A 17,112-nucleotide genomic window follows, 5' to 3' on the forward strand; every position below is an offset into this window, starting at 1 on the left:
AGCCCTGTTTAGGGAAGTTTTTAAGGACTGATATTTTAATGTATTTTTCATCTTTTGTTGGAAGCCGCCCAGAGTGGCTGGGCAGGCTCAGCCAGATGGGAGGGGTATAAATAATAATAATAATAATAATAATAATAATAATAATAATAATTGTTATTATGTGAACTACATGCACCTCAACACATTCAAATTTAATATTATTAATATTATTTTATATTTATTTATATCATTAAGAAACAATTAAATAGAATAACATCAAACTATCATCTATGTATCTATCTATTAAAAACATATTAGGAAGAACTTTCTGACAGTAGGAGCTATTTGACAGCGGGCCAAACTCCCTTGGGAGGTTGTGGAGGTTTTTAAGCAGAGGTTGGACGGCCATCTGCCGGGGATGTTTTAGCTGTGATTCCTGCGTTGCAGGGGGGTTGGGCTAGATGACCCTTGAAGGTCCCTTCCAACTCTACAAATCTATGATTCTGTGAGACCAAAGGCCTATCTCATGGGGATGGCAGGGAGGAAGAATTTTGTCCGCCTTGCCTCGTGTTCCACCTTCCGGGGAAAGGTGGGCGGGGGCGAACACATGGTGGGCGGGGCCAGATGTAAAAGTGGGTGGAGCAACTGACAGGACTCCTCCCTTTAGAATCACAGAATTGGGAGTTGGAGGGGATACCGGGGGTCATCTAGTCCAACCCCCTGCAATGCAGGAACCACAACTAAGGTCCGTTTGATATAGCTAAATTTCCTGGGAAGACTCTTCAACTTAGACAAGGTCTTGCAGTCTCCCTCATGACTTAAGCTTTTGTTTTTTAATGTGCACCTTGGTATATGCCAAGTTATTATCCTTCTGTATGATTCTGGTGCGCATTTCATGCTGATATGATTCTGCATTTGGTTGCCTTGTTAGAATCATAGAGTTGGAAGAGACCCCAAGGGCCATCCAGTCCAACCCCCTGCCGAGCAGGAAACACCATCAAAGCATTCTTGACATATGCCTGTCAAGCCTCTGCTTAAAGCCCTCCAAAGAAGGAGACTCCACCACACTCCTTGGTAGCAAATTCCACTGCCGAACAGCTCTTACTGTCAGGAAGTTCTTCCTAATGTTTAGGTGGAATCTTCTTTCTTGAAGTTTTAATCCATTGCTCCGTGTCCGCTTCTCTGGAGCAGCAGAAAACAATCCTTCTCCCTCCTCCATATGATATCCTTTCATATATTTGAACATGGCTATCATATCACCCCTTAACCTTCTCTTCTCCAGGCTAAACATACCCAGCTCCCTAAGCCGTTCCTCATAAGGCATCATTTCCAGGCCTTTGACCATTTTGGTTGCCCTCTTCTGGACACGTTCCAGCTTGTCAGTATCCTTCTTGAACTGTGGTGCCCAGAACTGGACACAGTACTCCAGGTGAGGTCTGACCAGAGCAGAATACAGTGGTACTATTACTTCCCTAGATCTAGATACTATACTCCTATTGATGCAGCCCAGAATTGCATTGGCTTTTTTAGCTGCTGCATCACACTGTTGACTCATGTCAAGTCTGTGGTCTACTAGGTAGACCACAGACTTGACATGAGTCAGCAGTGTGATGATAAATTTGAATTTTTTAAATTGAGCGGCACACACAAGCCGAAGCAAATTGTATTTCCTCAATTTCTGAGGGTTATATCCAGAACAGACCAACTGGAATGAAGGAACCTGGGAAACTCAGGTCCATTAATTTCAGTGGGTCTACTCCGAGTACCCCAAATTTTCAGGGGCTTCCGCACTTACCTGCAAAATGGATGATGAAGCCATTCTGATAGCCCAAGGCGCTGCTCCCTGGGTCCGACTGAAACTGGATGGTGACGTCAGCCATGGAGGTGTACAGCTTGAACCGCCGGTGGGGGCCGGAATATTGGCCTAGGATCCGGGCCGTCAAGTCGTCCCCGTCATAGAAAGTCAGCGCGTCTCCTTTGCCAAGGCGCAACCTGAAAAGAATCGTACAGTCGTAGGTTTGGAAGGGACCCTACGGGTCATCTAGTCCAGCCCCCTACGATGCAGGATTTGCAAGATGGCGGGGGCAGCGGAGGGAGGTGCCGATTAAGAAAAGCATGGTGACTGCTCATGGACGGCACAATCAGAATGCCCGATCTGATGGAATGGGATCCAGCGGGCCTTATTTATTTATTTACATAAAAATTATATACTGCTTGATTGTGGGAAACCTCAACAATGATCAAAACACACATGCGTGTTACGTAGCGGGGTATCGCTGCCCCCCGCGACTCCAAAGCGCCTCCAGCTCCAGGTAGAAAGCCCGCTTGGCGTGGCGCCCCCACTCCTGTGACTCCCAAGCCGACTTTTTACCAGGAGGCTGGAGGCTCGGCTTGGGAGTCGCAGGAGTGGGGGCGCCAAGTGGCACCCCCCGCCAGAGTGGAACCCGGGGCGGACCGCCCCCATCACCCCCCTCATTGCTACGCCCCTGCATGCACCACTTTGGCAAGACAGTCTGCGGGCAGGTAGGGTCTCAGCCTACATACCAGGTGGAGCTGATAAACAACTGCCCTGGACACAGAATTGACCTGCACCTCCATGGACAAGTCCAAAATGACTTTGAAAGTCCAAAATGACTCCCAGGCTGCGCACCTGGTCCTTCAGGGGCACATTTGCCTCATTCAGGACCAGGGTAATTTAACCATTAAAGGTAAAGGGACCCCTGACCATTAGGTCCAGTCGTGACCGACTCTGGGGTTGTGGCACTCATCTCGCTTTACTGGCTGAGGGAGCCGGCGTACAGCTTCCAGGTCATGTGGCTAGCATGACAAAGCCACTTCTGGCAAACCAGAGCAGCACATGGAAATGCCGTTTACCTTCCCGCTATAGCGGTTCCTATTTATCTACTTGCATTTTGATGTGCTTTCGAACTGCTAGGTTGGCAGGAGCTGGGACCGAGCAACGGGAGCTCACCCCGTCACAGGGATTCGAACCGCTGACCTTCTGATCAGCAAGCCCTAGGCTCAGTGGTTTAACCCACAGCGCCACCTGGGTCCCCTAATTTAACCATTAGGCAGGGGCAAAACTAGGCTTTATTTCACCCGGGTCAAAGACCAAGCTTGACAAACAGTGAGCCTCAAAGATGCCCTTCTGGAGGCTTCACCCTGAGCAAAAAACTCAGCTAGCCCCCACCTCCCCGTAGCTACAGCTCTGCATTAGGGTAAGTAGCTAGGGCAAGCCTCCTCTTCCTCCTTGCATCTGTCCCATCCTTTAAAGCCATCCAAGTTGGTGGGCATCCCTGTGTCCTGTGGCAGGGAGTTCCGCAGCTGAACAATGCTATCTCAATTTGAAGCCAATTCCCGCTTGTACAGTTAAACAGATTCTTTCATGGGGCTGTAGCTGTGTAGCTTACTACAAAAGCATGCAAGCCGTTTTGAGTTTCTGCTGCAGTAGGAGAGCCTGGTGCGAATCCTGAATTTCAGGGGGGTTTGGACTTCGGCTCCTCTGGGCTCCCTTCCAGCTTGACGGTTCTAGGATTCTGTGAAATAACAATCCTTACAGAGGCACAACTCACACTTGGATGTCCAGCATGATCCGCTTGTCCTCTTCCACGTGGAGACCCCAGATGCAGTCCTGGCCCTTCCCATAGGGCTCCGGCCAGTTGGGGGACAAAACCACCCCAGCGGCGTCCGTGATCTCCCCGCTGCACACGGCTGCAGGAGAGGTATGGAAAGAGATCAGGGGGCTGCGCCGTGGATGGCAAAACACGGGGGACGTCACAACTGCGGCCTTTGCAGGCTGGGGAGCTTCCTCTTGCCACGGATCAGAACAGGGCTTGCTATCGATGCTGGACAGCAAGCCCTGCTTGCAAACGAACCACTAGAGTTTCACTTTAAGCTAGGGTTGCCATAATTCAAAAAGCAAAATTTTTGCTTTTCCCCCCTGTGCAAAATTTCAAAGAAAACTGAAGTTTTTGAGCTACTTTTAAGGAAATTCAACAAAATATAGACATGAGTTGAAAAATCGCAAAGAAGAGAGAGGTTTGTGAGCTATTTTTAAGGAAAGTTGGCAAAACAACACTGTGTGGCAACTCTACTTTAAGCTCTTGGTTGTTCCTAAGCCTTTGTAGGTTTCCAGTATGCCAGAGTAGGACAGAACGACCTCCCGGAAATTTGGGGGCATTGGTTGTATTTTACTGTTCTTTTGATTGATAAACTACTTAATTGCAACTGGCTGCTAAGCGGTGTGACCTTAACCTCAGCAATACAATAAAGGTCAAATATCAGTTTAGAATGATAAAGATCAGAAACGACATCAATATTTGTGAACGCATTTTGTTCCATTGCGTGTTTTGGAGCAAGGGTAGGAAAGCTTTCTAAGCTGGGGGCCGCATTCTCTTCCTAGCAACTTCCCCAGGGCCGTGTGTCTGTGGTGGGAGGGGCCTGAGGCAAAAGTGGGTGGAGCAAGAGAGGAAATACAGTCGTGCCTTGGATCCCGAATGCCTTGGTACTCGGACGTTCTGGCTCTCATATGCAACAAACCCGGAAGTGGTTGTTCCTGTTTGCAAACGTTCTCTGGAACTCGAATGTCCAACGGGGCTTCCACGGCTTCCGATTGGCTGCAGGGACTTCCTGCAGCCAATCGGAAGCCACGCTTTGGTTTCCGAACATTTTGGAAGTTGAACGGACTTCCGGAACAGATTCTGTCCAACTTCCAAGGTACGCCTGTATTTACTTTTGTATGGTAGGCTAGTTTCCATGCTATTTATCCTCCATCCTCTGGGTCCACCCACGAATGGCCTGTGGCCCCCAGAAGCCGGCCAATGCGGCCCTCGGAAGCCAGCCAAAGCTTTCCAACGAGGCACCCACCTCGGCAGGCCGGCTCTGTCTCGTTCCACTGGGGGTTGGTGGGATCCACGCACTCGATGATGACGGAGCCTTGCTCCAGGGTGTATCCTGCCTCGCAGGCAAACTCCACAGTGGTGCCCACGGCGTACGTCACGTCGCTGGTGGTGAAGTTCCCGTACTTGACGAATGGCTCATAGCAGTGACCGGGTTCAAAGGCTGGCAAGGGGCAGAGCGGGAGGGAGAGCATCAGTCGGAGAGCTGGTGGCACGGTCAAGAGAAGGCATGGCCAAACTCGGCCCTCCAGATGTTTTGGGACTACAATTCCCATCATCCCCGACCACTGGTCCTGTTAGCTAGGGATGATGGGAGTTGTAGTCCCAAAACATCTGGAGGGCTAAGTTTGGCCATGCCTGGTCAAGAGTGTTCCGGGGTCTCTTAAGGCAGGGCTCACTAGCTTGATGACCGCAGCCAAATGGGCACCCTTGAGGTCTTCTGCAGGGTCCCACAAATCCTCCGAGCGTCCCCTCCCACTCGCTGCCCCTTTCGCCACGAGGCGCTGAGAGGGGTTGCCTTTCCCCTCCCCTGAAAAGCATATAGAGCTGAAGGAGGAAGTGGGAAAGAGCGGCTCTTTTTGGCCACTTCCCCTTTTAGCCCTTCTAGGCTACGATTAATTCTACCACAACTGATTTCTACCCAAATCCCTTGGGGAAGCGAAGGGGCTGCGTGCCCTCTCTTGCTTTCTGCCTCTTGTGGGCAGGGAGAAAAGGGGACCGGCTGGAAATGTCGGTGCCCATGGCATTCACCCCCCAAAAGTATGGCAACCGAAAGCGGTGTTCCCAAAGTGGGTGGTAGCGCCCCCTGGGGGCAGTAGGATTCCCTTACAGGGGCACTAAGAGGCAAGGGGGCAGTAAGGGGGGGCACTGGAGGTGCAAAGAACCACCACCTGATATCATGGGCTCAAGTTAATTAAACTAAATAGCTTTAACTGGATTTGAAATAATGGTGCAATTAATTGCTACTGTTTTGAATAGTTACAGGTAGGTAGCCGTGTTGGTCTGACGTAGTCGAAACAAAATAAAAAAATTCATTCCAGCAGCACCTTAAAGACCAACTAAGTTTTTATTTTGGTATGAGCTTTCGTGTGCATGCACACTTCTTCAATTTTTTTAATACTGTTTTGAATTTACTCTATTATCTTCCTTAGCGAGATGCAAATCACTATTCTGAATAATGCATTTTTTTAATAGGGTGGGGGCACTGGGGTGAGTTTATGGAACCCAGGGGCTCCCTAAAAGTTTGGGAGTAGCTGTCCTAAAGGAACAAGCCCAGCGCATTGCCCCGGGTGCCCTCTGCCCACTCACCCTCGTAGCGCAGGGCCATGCCGGCTGCCACCCCGCTGCTGTCGGTGGTCAGCTCAATGAAGAAGCCCCTCGCGCTGCTGACCAGACCCTCGATGGGCAGGTATTCCACTTCGTACGAGTCGTACACGGGCGGAGCCTCAATGTCGTTCCCGTTCCGGATTATTAGCCTGGGAGGGGGGACGGAAGTGGCTTAATCCCAGCACACTTTTTTTTTTTTTAAAAAAAGGTAAGAATGGCAAAGTTTAATGAGCAAAGACTGACTAAACCAGGCATCCCCAAACTCGGCCCTCCAGCTGTTTTGGGACTACAACTCCCATCATCCCTAGCTAACAGGACCAGTGGTTAGGGATGATGGGAATTGTAGTCCCAAAACATCTGGAGGGCCAAGTTTGGGGGTGCCTGGACTAAACCTTTGGAAGAACCGTCTGATGGGAAGAACCGTCTGAGGGGACTAGATGACCCTTGAGGCAAGGGCAGACTTCGGACTTTCAAAATTCAGGCCAAAATTCAATTTGTCCCGTTCCCCCCCCTCTCACATTTCGTTCTGCTCAACTGCGGCTGTCCTGCTGCCCAAAATCCACTTATTTGTGGCACCCTTGTCCATTCTACAGTTCTATTTTTCATTTGAGGTTTTTAAACAGAGATAAGATGGTCCCCTACCAGCGATTCTTTAGGTGTGATTCCTGAATTCGCAGGAGGTTGGGCTAGATCAGTGGTTCCCAACCTTTTTTTTTTTGGCCATGCCCCACCTAAGCATCTCTAAAATCCTGATCCCCCCCCGACATATACTTCTTATTATTCAAAAAGTGAACTCCTATTCATGTGGAGGAAGCCTACAAAGCCATTCACTGTTAATAACTCGTTCTCAAATTGCCCCCCTTAAAAATCAAATTGCCCCCCCCCTGTGGGGCGTGTGCCCCATGTTGGGAACCACGGGGCTATATGATCCTTGGGGGCCTTTTTCTATTCTACAATTTATGATTCTATAATCCCACCCAGGGGCAGGAACGGGGAGTCAGCATGAGATCAACCTGGAAGTCTTAGGAACATAGAATCATAGAGTTGGAAGAGACCACAAGGGCCATCCAGTCCAACCCCCTGCCAAGCAGGAAACACCATCAAAGCATTCCTGACATATGCCTGTCAAGCCTCTGCTTAAAGACGTCCAAAGAAGGAGACGCCACCACACTTCTTGGCAGCAAATTCCACTGCCGAACAGCTCTTACTGTCAGGAAGTTCTTCCTAATGTTTAGGTGGAATCTTCTTTCTTGTGGTTTGGATCCATTGCTCCCTGTCCGCTTCTCTGGAGCAGCAGAAAACAACCTTTCTCCCTCCTCTATATGACATCCTTTTATATATTTGAACATGGCTATCATATCACCCCTTAACCTTCTCTTCTCCAGGCTAAACATACCCAGCTCCCTAAGCCGTTCCTCATAAGGCATTGTATCCAGGCCTTTGACCATTTTGGTTGCCCTCTTCTGGACACGTTCCAGCTTGTCAGTATCCTTCTTGAACTGTGGTGCCCAGAACTGGACACAGTATTCCAGGTGAGGTCTGACCATAGCAGAATACAGTGGTACTACCGTATTACTTCCCTTGATCTAGATGCTATAATCCTATTGATGCAGCCCAGAATTGCATTGGCTTTTTTAGCTGCTACATCACACTGTTGACTCATGTCAAGTTTGTGGTCTACCAAGACTCCTAGATCCTTTTCACATGTACTGCTCTCAAGCCAGGTGTCTCCCATCCTGTATTTGTGCCTTTCATTTTTATTTGCCCAAGTGTAGTACTTTACATTTCTCCTTGTTAAAATTCATCTTGTTTGCTTTGGCCCAGTTGTCTAATCTGTTAAGGTCATTCTGAAGTGTGATCCTGTCCTCTGGGGTATTAGCCACCCCTCCCCATTTGGTGTCATCGGCAAACTTGTTCAGGATGCCCTCAAGCCCATCATCCAAGTCATTGATCCAACTGCCCCATGACCCCGTCGCCCCGAAAACTCAAGGTCTCTCTCTTGCCAACCTGTCGTCATCCTCGGCCAAGGAGACCTTCTCAAAATGGAGGTGCAGCCGCTGTCCTTGGGGAGCCTCCAGCAGCCAATGGCAGGTCAGGTTGTTGCTGTAGTTGGCAGGGTAGCCCGGCGAGACGATGCGCCCGGTCGTGGCGTTCCGGATCACCCCGCCGCAAGATGCTGCGGCGAGAAGCGACGTGTCAGTGGGGTGACAAGAAGGGCTCCCCCCCCCCGCCCTCTTCAACAACATCAATTTATTTATTCACCGCCATCAACATTCCTTACCCGTCCTACACTGCAGGGTCGCAGGACAAGTATGTCAAAACTGCAATATTGAAATTAACCAGCGGAGGCAGCCCTGAACTAGAGGGACTTGAAGGGTTCTGAGTCGCCTGCGGCGGCTGCCTCCATTTACCCAATGGTAGGGAGAGGTCGGCCGGAGAAGCCTGCTGGGGTCAAATGCCCTGCACGTTCCCAAACCCTCAAACTGCTCCCCCCCCTTCCTTGCTCACCGACGCAGGTGGGCTCCCGGGCGCTCCAGAAGGGGTGGGTGGCGTTGAGGCAGGTGAGGCATTGCTGGCCCTGGAGCTGGTAGCCGGTGGCGCAGGAGAAGCAGGCGTGGCCACCCGGGTGGACGCTGGTGACAGAGACCTCCCCGTAGGGTGGGCGTGTGGGGAACGCACAGCTGAGCAGGTAGGCTGGGGAAGGAAAAAGAGACGGGGAGAGTTGGGCCCTGTACATTTAAAACCCATTTAACACACACACACACATTCCCCAAAGGATCCTGGGAACTAGAGTTTGCTAAGGGAGCTAGGAAATGTAGCGCTGCGAGAAGGGAAACTACAGTTCCCAGGATTCCTGGGCTCTGATTTAAATGTATGGCGGGTACGGCGTCACAGGGAGCAGATTGCGGTGAATTTGCTACAAATTCCCCACTGAAAGAGAATCAGATTTGACAAGGGGTGGGTCCGCACGCAGGGGGGGAAACACGCTATAAATAAGTCAGAAATTAGATTATAACAAACCGGGGGGGGGGGGAGGCACTATGTAAAATTGTGGTTAAATATTTCCTGCTCTCTGGCGCCCTCTGGTGTTGCATGTTTGTAGCACATTCAAATTGTTCCTTGCTGAGTTCAAGGTGTGATGTCGTTTATTTATTAACTCACCTTGTATTTGTTATTATTAATAATAATTTATTACATTTATATACCACCTTCCCCAAGGAACCTGAGGTGGTTCTCCCCTCCCCAGTTCATCCCCTTAACAACCCTGCAAGGAAGGTTCAGATGCGAGTTCAATGGCTGGGCCCCAGAGTCACACCCAGGGAGCTTCCTGGCTGAGTGGGGATTTGAACCCTGGCCTCCTCCAGGTCCCCAGTTCTAACCACTATGCAACGCTATTCATATAAATATTGTGTGCCTAAAATAGCTCTCACGCACACCACCTCGGGAGGTGGCAGACTCTCCTTTCTTGGAGGTTTTTAAGCAGAGGTGGGACAGCTACCTGGCAGGAATCCTTTAGTTGGATTTCCTGCATTGCAGGGGGTTGGACTGGATGGCCTTTGGGGGTACCTCCCAACTCTGTGATTCTATGATTGGGGTGAACAAATGCAAAATCAATACGTCATGACAATAACTCTCAAAATACTAGACCGTTTCAAAACATAAAATGAAATTATGTTGTGTGCGCGGGGAAATCCTTAAAGTGAAATTGAAATTAAGAGGTAGAAGTCAGGGGAAAAGAGATCAATTGTAAAAAGACCCAGTTTTTCACTGCTAGCCAAATGGAGCCAAAGTTTAATCTGGAATTAGTCTGACACCTTTTTTATGCCCAGAGAATAAACAATAAATATATATATATAATACTGGGTGGTCTCTCAACTAAGTCCTCCTCACAACAGGCCCATTGAGATTCATAGATCCAAACTACTAGCGTCCATTCACTTCAATGGGTCTTCTCTGAGTAAGGGTGGCATTGCACGTGACCCATTCCATTCATACAGCTATTTAGAAAAGCATTTTTAGATGTTTATTTCTTTATCTACTTAAAAGCGATTTGCTACAGATTGGCGCACGGGATTAAAGGAACAGAATTCTATTATATATATATATATATATATATATATATATATATATATATATATATATATATATAGATTTTGGGGGTAAAGGCTTTAAATATTTAACTACTTAAAGTAATTTGCTGCTACAGATTTAAATATAAATCTATGTGTATTGGGAGGGGGGGTTGTTAAAGGAACGTCCTATTATATTTATACGTCTTTTTTTTAAGGCTTTAAATATTTATTTCTAAATTCAAAGTGATTTAATAGAGATTTAAATGCAAAGCTATGTGTAATAGCACAAAGGAAATAAACGCATGAACACGGCCCTATCTGGGATTGATTTTGTTTCTGAACATGACGAATGGGGTTCTAGGCTGCGTGCTGGTTGTAGTTATTTATTTCACTTATTTATTACACCGATATCCCATCTTTCATCTAAGGAGCACACTGTCCTCATCTATTCCCCCCCCCTTTTATCTTCACAACCACCCTGTGAGGTAGGGTTGGCAGAGAGAAGGGAACAGGCCCAAGGTATTAGAAGGTGCAAATAATAATAATAATAATAATAATAATAATAATAATAATAAAATTTTATTTATACCCCGCCCTCCCCAGTCAAAACTGGGCTCAGGGCGGCTAACACCAATAAAATTACAATAAAACATAAAAAGCAATTAATTAAAATACAATATTAAATTTTAAAATGCAGCCTCGTTTTAAGTAGTCCATCAATCCAAGCCATGAGGGAGGAAAACACAGGGGTCAGACTAAGTCCAGCCTAAAGGCCAGGCAGAACAGCTCTGTCTTGCTGGCCCTGCGGAAAGATGACAAATCCCGCAGGGCCCTGGTCTCCTGTGAAAGAGCGTTCCACCAAGTTGGGGCCAATACTGAAAAGGCCCTGGCCCTAGTAGAGGCCAATCTAGCCACCTTATGGCTCGGGATCTCCAGAATATTGTTGTTTGTGGACCTTAAGGTCCTCCGCGGGGCATACCAAATACTCCTAACAGATTCCACTGGCCACATGTTCCGGAAGAAAGGGCACAGGCAGGGATCGATAGCAGTGGGGGCGGGCCGTGGGGTCTCAAATGTCAAATTTCACCCCTGGGGGACATCAAAATACGGCTGCCGGCCACCAATCCCCTTCTGTCCGACATCACAGTGACATCACCCCGAGGCTCTGCACCTATTGCAGCTGAACCGGTCGCTCTCCCCGAACTCCGCCTCTGATGCCAGTTGCGAGAAAGGGGGTTGTGTGTTTGCTGGGGGCTTTGGCGGTTGTGACAGGGTGTGTCAACATTGGCGGGACTGGGAAACAGGTAGATATATCTTTCTCTCAATGCCAGCCCCCCTCCCCCCCCCCGGTGCTCCGCGCAAATTACGTTAATTGCTGGGACCAATTATCTCCCCATTAAGCGAGTCTTTGGTGGGTGCCCGCTGTAACCTGCCAGCATCGGCGATTAGCTCCGACAGCGATTAGTGTGCTCCCAATTAGCTAATTGCGCTGCAGCTGTGGGGGGGGGGGAGGGGATCCTGGCGCTGCCACGGGCTGGTGGCGTGGGCGGGCTGGTGGAACAGCCTGCAGATACACCGCAGGCATCGGGTGGGAGCAGAAGGCTCCCCGAATTTCTTCGCCTGCATCTGCCAACAAAGGGGGGGGGGGTGGCAGCAAGAAAGAGCACTCCAAGAATCCTGATGCATATATTTTTGGGCTGCACATAAAAACAACACCCTTTCCTGCTTCTCGTTCCCAGCATTTGCTGCTCAGGGAGGTAGACTGCCTCTCGGAATGGAGGCTCCATTGAAATTTATTTATTACCTTTGTGCGCCACCTTTTCTTCCAAGGAGCTCAGGGTGGCACATGTGGCTCACCTCCTCTCGATTTCATCCCCACAACAACCCTGCGAGGTAGGTTAGTGACTGGCCTGCCGTCGAGCTTCATGGCCGAGTCGGGACTTGAACCCTGCCCTCCCAGGTCCTAGTCCAACACTTTAACCACACAAGGCCGGGGAAAGTTTTCCCCGCATTCATTTCTGGGGAAACCTTCCGGAGAGGGTGGGGGCACATGTCAGGGGTGGCCGGGGGGCCAGAGGGGAAAGTGAGAGGGACAATGCGTACAAAAAATTATGGGAACCACTGGTTAAGAAAAAAGCAGCTGCATGTCCCCCCCTAGTGGTAGGTGGGGGACCTGCGCTCTCACCTTCGAACCGGAAATGAAAGCTCCCTGGGTTGGCGGGAGATGGGCTCTGGAAGCGCACCACGACCTGATTGGTCGGGCCGCGGATCACCTGCCCGCGCATCAGGAACGACTCGTTGGCCAGGGCAACGGGCTCTACGCCCCCCAGCGTCTCCACGGTGACGGTCTCTCCTTCTGCAAGGCTGATGTTCTGGACCTGCAGAGAGGGAGGAAGAGGGACTCACCCAGCTGCGTTCACCGGGACGTGAGATGGGGATGGTCTACCACAGGCTAAGCCACCTTTAAGGCCATCACAGAATCACAGAGTTGGAAGGGCTCCCGTGGGTCATCTAGTCCAACCCGCAGGGATTGCAGACAACCTCTGCTTGAAAACCTCCAAGGATGGAGAATCCACCACCTTCCACTGTCGATCGGCTCTTTCTACAGGAGTCCCACCAGTGGTACAGTCAAATCTCGGTTTTTGCGCATCTCTCGGCCGCCGAATATTTCGGAAGCCGAATGATGGAAACCCGGAAGTGAATGCTTCCGTTTTCGAACGTGCCTCGGAAATCGAAGGGCTTCCAAGGCGCGTTTCTCAATTTCCCCCATTGAACCTGTTGACAGCCCTTTGATCCTCGGTTTTCAAACATTTCAGAAGTCGAGCGAACTTCCGGAATGGATTACATTCGGAAACCGAAGTTCCACTGCACAAAAAACAGGTGAACAAAGCCAAAACTGGGAACTTGAATATCCACTGAGCAGTAAATGCGTCTGAATAGCAGTTGCTGGGAATCACAAGTGGACATGAGTTCCACATCTGCTTGTGGACATGAGTTCCACAGTTTAACTACAGGCTGTTCTCTTCTTGTGTCCTGAATCCTTCCCACCCAACCTGGATAAGCCATGAGAGATTGATCCTGGGACCTTCTGCATGCAAAGCACTGAACTTTCTTCTCATGAAAAGAAAGAGCCTAGTCCTCATGATTTTTTTTTTAAAAAGAAATGTTTTAACTAGCAATATAGGAAGCTGCCTTCTACTGACTGAGACCCATGGTCCATCTAACACTCGATACTCCCTACACTGACTGGCAGCAGCTCCCCAGGATTTCAGACGGGTAATATTTCCGAGATGGGGCCAGAGTTGAACCCAAGGCCTTTTGCACGCAAAGCATATTGTTCCCGGTTGCTGCCACGTCCTCCGGTGGCGACGGCTGCATAACTTATCTTGATAAACGAGTCACTCTTGCCATCTCTCATTAAAGTGGTGATTGTATATTAATTACAGTAATTAAACGGAGCTGCTCGGTGATAAACGGCCAAAGTCAGGAGCCTCCTTGCACTAATTACACCAAAGGTGCCCAAGATGGATCGGCAGAAGAGCAAGTGTGCCGAGACGGAGAACGGGGAAGCAGATTGTAAGTGCCGGCTTGGCTGCGGCGGGACGGGAATCTCCCTCTCCGTGAGGTTTAGCAGGATGCGGAGTGATTTATGGGAGGAGAGAAACAGGAACACGAGGAGAAAGGCCCTGGTGAGGCACAGCTTGGATGTGGAGAGGGCAGTCGGTCACACACAAAGGAAAGAAGTGTAGAATCAGGAGGAACCTAGAGGTCCTCTAGCCCACCCCGGCTGAATGCAGGATCTGTGAGGCAGATTGAGCAAAAAGGAATTTGGAGTGGTGAAGTGAGGTGATTAGAGCCCTGGACTACTACTTCTTCTTCTTCTTCTTCTTCTTCTTCTTCTTCTTCTTCTTCTTCTTCTTCTTCTTCTTCTTCTTCTTCTTCTTCTTCTTCTTCCTCCTCCTCCTCCTCCTCCTCCTCTTCTTCTTTGCTTTTGTATCTCACCTTTTCCTCGAAGGAGCTCTCCCTCTCCTCGCAACAATGCTGTGAGGTAGGTTAGGCTGAGAGGCAGCAATGGGCCTAAAGGAAGCTTCATGGCTGAGTGGGAGGGTCTGAGTTCTGGTCTCCCAGGAGAAATTAACACCAAAATGACGATTAATTTCAAAAACCTTTTTTCGAAAAAAGTTCGCAAACTGATGGGAAGATGTGGAGAACCGAATATATATATTCAGTTTCCCAAGAAACTGAAATTGACCAATTCGCCTGTCCCTGGATAGCACTGCTTTTTAAGCAACCCACCACAAGGGTCCCCCTCCCTCACCAGGCCCAGGTCCTGGGTGCAGATTTCGCTGCCTACACGGCAAGACAGTTCCGTTCCCCAGAATGGCTCAAGGGGTGTGTGTGTAAGGGCAGCGTTTCATAGGAGTTGATAATTTAGCTGCCAGGGAAGAAAAAGAGAAAAAAAATGAAATCTCCCAGAGTCCCAATTTCACAGATAGCTCTCCCCCCCCCCTGGGAATTTCAGGAGTCTTTTTTACATCTTGCTGAAGATGCTCACGACACCCCCCTGCCTTCCCCACCAGCTAATGCTACACTGGGGAGAGCCCCCCAGTCCGGGCCGGAGGCAGTATCATGGCCGCAGGGCCCCCCGCCGGCACGTCTGCCCGCAAAACCTCCTTCCGCGTGGGCCTAATGAAGCCCCAGGGGACGAGACGCGGAGGGAGAAAGCAGGTATTGTCGAAATGTCGGCCAAATGCCACGTCTATCGATTTGACATTTGCTGCTGTTGCCTTTCGGGGTCTGGCACGGCTGGCTGAATCCCTGAGACAAGATGTCTGTATTTGTAGCGTGGCATTAAAATGCAGACTGGGTCCCGTGTCGTGTCGCCGTCCCCCCATCCGTGTCCCTCCCCTCGCTTAACCCTGCAGGCGAGCAGAGGAGCCCCTCTGTCTGCCTGCCTCCTACGTCTTTACTTCCCCCACCCCAGAAAAGGGGCCGAGGCTCTCTTATGGATGATAAAAATGTGGGGCTCAAGGAATCATAGGCTGGTAGAGCTGCAAGGGAACCCACGGGTATTCTGGTCCACCCCCTGCTATACCCGCCTCTTTGCTTGCCCGGATAGAGGCTGGTTTGTATAGAAGCATTCTTGGCATATGCCTGTCAAGCCTCAGCTTAAAGACCTCCAAAGAAGGAGACTCCACCACACTCCTTGGTAGCAAATTCCACTGCCGAACAGCTCTTACTGTCAGGAAGTTCTTCCTAATGTTTAGGTGGAATCTTCTTTCTTGTAGTTTGAATCCATTGCTCCGTGTCCGCTTCTCTGGAGCAGCAGAAAACAACCTTTCTCCCTCCTCCATATGACATCCTTTTATATATTTGAACATGGCTATCATATCACCCCTTAACCTTCTCTTCTCCGGGCTAAACATACCCGGCTCCCTAAGCCGTTCCTCATAAGGCATCGTTTCCAGGCCTTTGACCATTTTGGTTGCCCTCTTCTGGACACGTTCCAGCTTGTCCGTATCCTTCTTGAACTGTGGTGAACAGAACTGGACACAGTACTCCAGGTGAGGTCTGACCAGAGCAGAATACAGTGGTACTATTATTTCCCTTGTGTAGAGGCAAAATTTACATTCGCTGCTCCTATTCCCACCTGCGGTGGGCATGTGGCCCCCTAGAAGGGAATGCGGCCCCCTGGATACAAAATGTCCCCCATCCTTGCTGGAGAATCTAAAAGTATTCAAACACACCCTCCAAATCCATCCAAAATTTTGTCCTGGGTCTTGAGGACCAGTTTCTCCTAAAGGGTTCTTTGCAGACCAAAGTTTCAGCCAGGAGCGGGTGTAATTCACACGGCATCACTGAAGTTGACTCTTCATTCAAAGAAACAAGCATGACAACTCATCCCAGTAAATCTTGTCCGGATGAGGCAGTTTTGGGGTCTGAAGGCCCCCTTCTTCCCACAGTTCCTGAAGTCTTTCGCTCCACCGGGTCCTTCCCAAGCAGTCTGAGACTATGCCTACATGCTCCTCCCTCTTCACACCTCTTCTGGTCCTGGGAGACCAGCGAAGAGGGAAGCTTGTCACTGTAGGAGGGGGAGACCCCTAGTTTCTTCATCACCCAGCCTCCACTCTGCCTCTTGGCTCCCCTCCCCTCCAGCCTCCGCTTCTGCCTCTGATTCTGCACTGCTCTCTGCCCCAGCTCTTCCTGCTCACCAAACCCTGTTGCCTCTTTAGCTTTCAACACCTCCTCTTCGCAGTCCACTCCCTCTTCTCCCTCTGACCACTCATCGTCATCCCGCCACCCCTCCTCTGGCCCTGAGCCTTCTCCCCTTGGGGGTTCCCCGGCTGCTGCCTCTCACCATTCCTCTGCATCCAGCCAGGCCATGACAGCTACCAGGCTGGGTTCAACTACTCACCCGGATCTCGACGCCATAACCAGGGTACACAGAGATGGTGTAGGTGCAGTCGAGGGTCCCCCCTTCGTACGGGATGCCAGAGGGGAGGGGAGAGGCCAGCGAACCTTTGGGGCCAGTGAGGTTCCAGCTGCAAGGACCTATGGACAAAGAGGACAAAATATTAATTAGATGAAGGAGGGAGCACTTCTAAGCTCCACTTTCCTCTGATCACAGCCAACCTCAAAAGCCTTCTCCTGCCCTGGATGGGGGCATAAGACCTTCAGAAGAGCCTGCTGGATCCAGCCAGTGCCAACCAGCTGCCCTCAAGCAGGACCTGGGTGCAAGAGAAACTCTCCCCTCCTGTGGTTTCTAGCAAATGGGTATTCAGAAGGATCGCTGCCTCCGATTGTGGAGCCAGAGCTTAGCCATCCTGGCTAGTAGC

At 50.0% G+C, this 17,112-nt stretch overlaps 1 protein-coding gene across 1 annotated transcript in view; it reads right to left on the minus strand.

Annotated features, from left to right (window-relative positions):
* Positions 1–17,112, minus strand: part of SEZ6 (seizure related 6 homolog) — a 28,829-nt gene that overhangs the window by 7,179 nt on the left and 4,538 nt on the right. The window contains exons 2-9 of the mRNA XM_060268451.1: positions 16,692–16,828; positions 12,462–12,654; positions 8,712–8,897; positions 8,211–8,379; positions 6,186–6,352; positions 4,846–5,040; positions 3,552–3,690; positions 1,775–1,971 (exon numbers count right to left, since the gene is read on the minus strand). Coding sequence (XP_060124434.1) covers positions 1,775–1,971; positions 3,552–3,690; positions 4,846–5,040; positions 6,186–6,352; positions 8,211–8,379; positions 8,712–8,897; positions 12,462–12,654; positions 16,692–16,828 — 1,383 coding nt within the window. The remainder of the gene's footprint in view (positions 1–1,774; positions 1,972–3,551; positions 3,691–4,845; positions 5,041–6,185; positions 6,353–8,210; positions 8,380–8,711; positions 8,898–12,461; positions 12,655–16,691; positions 16,829–17,112) is intronic.

The sequence above is a fragment of the Zootoca vivipara genome, chromosome 15, assembly GCF_963506605.1.
Source record: "Zootoca vivipara chromosome 15, rZooViv1.1, whole genome shotgun sequence".
NCBI lineage: Eukaryota > Metazoa > Chordata > Lepidosauria > Squamata > Lacertidae > Zootoca > Zootoca vivipara.